The 5,343-nt window shown below is 38.9% G+C and overlaps 1 protein-coding gene across 5 annotated transcripts in view; it reads left to right on the top strand.

Moving 5' to 3' along the window:
* MAGI3 (membrane associated guanylate kinase, WW and PDZ domain containing 3) overlaps nt 1-5,343 on the top strand; it is a 214,647-nt gene that overhangs the window by 207,906 nt on the left and 1,398 nt on the right. For 3 of the 5 annotated variants that reach the window (XM_026661018.2, XM_026661021.2, XM_026661019.2), the window contains 2 exons: nt 1,237-1,375; nt 3,578-5,312. In XM_026661018.2, coding sequence (XP_026516803.1) covers nt 1,237-1,375; nt 3,578-4,659 — 1,221 coding nt within the window. In that variant the 3' untranslated portion in view covers nt 4,660-5,312. Of the gene's footprint in view, nt 1-1,236; nt 1,376-2,899; nt 2,989-3,577; nt 5,313-5,343 lie in introns of those variants that run through there. The other 2 variants (XM_026661022.2, XR_003370248.2) reach the window with 2 other exon arrangements.

Below are 5,343 nucleotides of genomic sequence, written 5' to 3' on the forward strand. Positions count from 1 at the left end.
TCCCAATTCAACCACAAAAATGGCCCTAGGCCTTTCCCAGCCCCAATTTAAATACACCTCTACCCCGATATAACGCTGTTCTCAGGAGCCAAAAAATCTTACTGCGTTCTAGATGAAACCGCGTTATATCAAACTTGCTTTGATCCGCCGGAGTACGCAGCCGCCCCCCCCCGAGCACTGCTTTACCGCATTATATCCGAATTCGTGTTATATTGGGTCCCGTTATATCGGGGTAGAGGTGTAATACTTTCGGAGGGAGCTTTTCAGATACTGACACAAAGGAGCTCTAATAACCCAGTTTGTAGCTGGTTTGAACATTAGATGGTAAAACAGCACCTTTACCTTGTGTTTTCCCAAATGGTTTTGTGTCCTCCTTCTGGTTCATTTATTATTGTATTAGCTCTCCATGATCATAGGGTTCTATGTGGGACTGTTACCTTCTTCCGTAGCATTTTATGTAACTGATCTAAGTAAGATACGTGCTCTTTAAACTGCAACTTTTATGTAGTAGTGACACCTAATGGAAAATCAGTTTAATTGCAAGATGAATCTAATGCTCTTTCATGGGTTAGAATCCAAATGCTTTCTGATAGTCTGACATCCATTATCTGATACGTTTGTTAATTTGCATCAAAGTCCTTAAAGCTGGTATCTCACTAGTCAGGAATGAGCTAGTATTGTCATACAGTGAACTCTCTCACTCAGAATAATAAATCCTTTCCTTTCCTTTATGGGAAACCTATGGGCAACCCTCTCAGCTATATTAATATAAGGGTGTTTGGCGGTTTATTAATTTTAGAGTAATTACCACATGCCTTATAACAATCTATTTAAGCACCTACACAACGTGATTAAGTATCTTCATGGTGCAAGTCTTTATAACAGAGCATCAACAAATTACTTTTATGGAGTGAAGATGTACTCAAGAACATGGATGTATTAAACATTTATCAAATGGAAAATTCATTTCAAGTAACCTGAGCCCTTTAGTGAAGCCAGCTTGGCAGAATATCGACATGAAAAATTCACTGACCAGCCAGATGGTTGAATTATATTAATGTTATATGTTAGTGGCAGTAGGAGAGTAGTGCTAGAGCTGAGTGGGTTTCAGATAATGGAAGGGACTAGGGAAAAGGAAAGCTTGGCTTGAGCTATGGCTTTTCCTATATTGAATAAGAATCCAGTTACAGTAGCAGTGCTTGATGAAGTTTAATCTGGCTGGTATTGTCTTTTCAGGTTGGTGACCAGATTGTTGAAATCAATGGCGAACCTACCCAAGGTATCACTCATACACGAGCCATTGAGCTGATTCAAGCAGGAGGAAATAAAGTTGTTCTTCTTCTGAGACCAGGGACTGGCTTGATACCAGATCATGGTAAGTTACAGGTTGTACCAATTTGTCCGGAGGGGACGGGGGGAAGGTGGTAAAAAGAAATGTGTGTTGACGAATGTCTAAAGAGGTTGGATGCTGTTGTGCATGCACTAAAGCTACTTAGCAATAGCCTTCCATTTCTGTTGACTTTCAAGCTGCCTGTTTTCATACAAGCAGAAATAATGTGACCAGAAAAAAACCAAATCTGTTGCCATGGAATAGTTATTTTACTGGAAAGACAACACAAAATGTAATGTTATTGCAAGTATTCTTTAGGCCATGTTTTGTTCTGATGATCCCATCCATCTCCAACTTGATTTCTGTGCTCCTCTACACATATTATAATTAAAGACACAATTTGCTTTTACACTTGAATAAAATCTCATATGGTATAGGGCTTCTGTCAAGATGATTATTTTTGTGATGCTTCAGTTTCTCTTATGAACTTAAACTATAAAATGTTAAATTTTTCAAAAACAAAACTTCTGAACAAGTGAAGGTTTTGCTCTTGGAATAGAAAACTTTAATTGTGACTTGTTTTTTGCATATAAAGCAGCAAAGCACAAATCTATAAGTAAATTGCTTGGGCAGAAATGCCTGCAAGCGCTTCAACTGAGTTCAACTGCAGGGCATGCTCCAAAATCAAAACTATTTGTGACCGTCAGTCTTTCAAAGCAGAGCACTTTGAGAACAAGAGAATTTATTCCTCCCTATGCCAATTATATCCTTTTAACCCTTCGCAGCTGCTGTCAGGCTTTTGACAGGAAAATATTTAAACCGTGTAAGGATCCTTCTTATGGCAGAATAGCTCTGTAGTAAAATTGGAATGGTTAGATACAGAGCCACTTTCCTGCCGTAAAAGCCCATGACGTTCGTAAACAAATTAAAATCAGACAACTTGAACCTTCAAGCATAGCATAGCCTATGAAAGTTTGTAGCATTCTATTATATGCAGGCAGGAATCGACCTCCACTTAAGAGAGATGAAATTGCTCAAAAATGTTTCTTCCTATATTTTTCCCTTCTCCCCAATGAACTAGAAAATAACTTCACACCATGGTCCTAAAGTACACTGCATGGTACTATCAGAGCAAATAGTACAAAGAATAAAAGCAAAGAATCTCTGAACTACAGGAAGACTTATTGTCGTTAGTATTTTGAAAACTTAAAATAGATCTCCACTCAATAAGTGAATTCCAGCTCTCTCTATTGCCAGTAGGTATTTAAGCTTACAATAACAAACCTAAGAGATCTGTTTTGGTTTTTCATGCAGTCATAAATATTTGGCACAGAAGTGTGCTGCACTTCATAACAATAGCAGGCATCAGTAATATTCCATATCTCCCTCCCTCCCTGAGCTCCGCCAGGCTTAAGTGCAGTAATTTAGGGGGGAGGGGAGGGGCTCTTCCATACTATCACTATGTTGTCTCTTGTGTTCTGCATTTGAATCATACACATCTAATGAAATCTCTTGCTTTCTGTGATTTTTTTGGTATATAGTCCTGGGCTTTTTCTCTTCCTCATTCAGGTCTGGCTCCTTCCAGTTTGTGCTCCTACATGAAACCTGAGCAACATTAAGGCTTTCAGTGCTTTTCTTGGTCTTTCCTTAAAGACTTGGTAAATCTGCATGTCTTGTGATTCATCTCTTTTTTTTTTTTCTTTAAGTACAACGCTATAAATAATAACCCCACCTTCTCCCTGTTTTCAGTTTTCTTTTGGCATCAATTGAACATAAGAACGGCCGTACTGGGTCAGACCAAAGATCCATCTAGCCCAGTATCCTGTCTACTGACAGTGGCCAATGTCAGGTGTCTCAGAGGGAGTGAACCTAACATTGCAACAGTTTAGGAAAGATTTTTAATTTCTGATTCTGCTACATGAGGCCTACAGCTATGCTGAACCTCCACATTCAGTTAATGCAAACCTCACAAGCCCTTACCAGCCTCAAAGACCTTACCAACATCCTTAGCCGTATTTTTCCAAAAAATTGTTAGCTGTAAACTTAAATTTTTAGCTCACAGAAAAGTGAGGAAATTGGTTTTGTTTAGTGTGTGTGTGTGAGTGATGTGATATAATGTAAAAGTCTGTTTTAAAAAAAACTGGTGTTTAGATCACATTTTGGAAGTTTAATACATTTAGATAAAAAAATCATTTAACCAATATTCACACAAACATTTGTCACACCATTCTGCTTCTTCACTTCCAGGTGATCAAGATAGTTTTAATCCATCATCCTCAAATATAATATATGATGAACAGTCACCATTACCCCCCTCTGCAGTATGTGATTTACCAGTACTGGAAGAAGCTTTAGCGAATGTTCACGTATCTGAGAAACTGGAAGAAGCTAAGAACACTGTGCCTGAAAAGAAAAGCACTTTAACTGAAAACCAGTCTGAGCTGAAGCATCTGTCTTCTACCCAGAAGCATATGAAGAGATGGGACCAGCCTACCAGTTTAGGGTATAAGCGGTCAAAAAATTTAGAATTAGTAACTGATGACCTCATTAGGAGAGACCGATCTGAGAGTCCAAAAAGATTGGGCACATGTGGGGAATCGCAGCAAGCGGGGCTCCACAGTCCGAGGAAAGGTGAGAGACAAAACACACCCAGCAATCTCTCAGACCAGTCTGAGCATCCCAGGAGAGGTAATACACACTCAGAAATCAATTTAAAAGAAACTTCCAGAGGAAGCCAAGGCAGATCTGCCAGTCCCCAAAAGCATCCCAAAAAGGAAGAAAGTGGGGACAAATCAGACAAGTTACTAGAGACTCAAGATAAAATAGCTGGTGGTGGTGATATTGAGATTATTGAGCGGTTCAAAGATGGAAATGAAAAATCAGGAGTAACACAGGAAGACACAAAGCAGAACATTGCTGGAAAGAATAAGAAGTGGTCTCAAGAGAGAAAAAACCCAAAAGCAGATGAAAAGACTCTTCCATTAAATAAGGCCAATGAGCCTAGGAGAAAAGTAGATGAAGATGAAAAAGTAAAGAAAGCCAGTGCTGGAGAGCCAAGTTCTAGCAACTTCAAAACTACAAGTCTTTCTGGTGCTTCACAGCTTTCCAAGGAAAAAAAAAGTAGGCTCGAAACACAAGATCCAGTTATTCTGAACAAAGACCACACAGAAAAAGACTTGGAGCCAACTGATGAAACCAAAGATGATGGAATTTCAAAAACTGAATGCAGCTCTCCAGTCAAGAAAGCACCAATAACTCCTGGACCTTGGAAGGTACCAAGAGCAAGTAAAGTCACAAAAGCAACAGGTGTCACTGAAAAACGGGTCTGACTGACAAACATTTTTAGAACATGTTTTAATCAGGTTTCTAATACGGTCAATTAAACGCATCTTTTTTCCACAAAGTTGTCATTTTTCAGAAACTAACTCCAGAGGCTGGACAGTACATTTGATTTGTTCTTAAAATTAACTAAGCTGCATGAAGGACCTTTCGGATTGCTTATAAGCAACTCTCTTCCATAAGCTGCTATCCCCTCATCCTTTTGAAGGCAGTGTCCTGCTGCTCTCTCAACATTGCACTGCTAAGGCTTTCTCAGATAGTATTGTGAGTTTCTGAACAAACTTTCTTAATGCCTGTATTGCCAATGTGATCATGACTCACTTCTTGTTCTTGTGCCAAGTTATGTACTGTAGCCAATCAATTTCATCCTCCTTGTACGTTTTTCCCAGACACAGCAAAGCCAAGATTTTGTTTGAAAATAGCTATTTTCTCAAAGGCATGTCGCATGTTTATATAGGGGAATAACTCGAGTTCTCACAACTTCAATAAGAAGGTGAGTGTGCTGGTTCTATTAACTCTAGGGCAGCAAATGAGCCACTGATGCTGCCCCACTGGCTTCTTTTCTTAAAAGTTCCTAATACCTAATGTGACATTACTTAAAAAGAGAATTGCATTTTGTTCTGATCTATGGGGTTAGTTTTGCTTTCTGAAAATGTTTTAATTTGCTTAATTCG

Source organism: Terrapene carolina, unplaced genomic scaffold (genome assembly GCF_002925995.2).
Source record: "Terrapene carolina triunguis isolate 2854851 unplaced genomic scaffold, T_m_triunguis-2.0 Scaffold926, whole genome shotgun sequence".
Classification (NCBI taxonomy): Eukaryota; Metazoa; Chordata; order Testudines; family Emydidae; genus Terrapene; species Terrapene triunguis.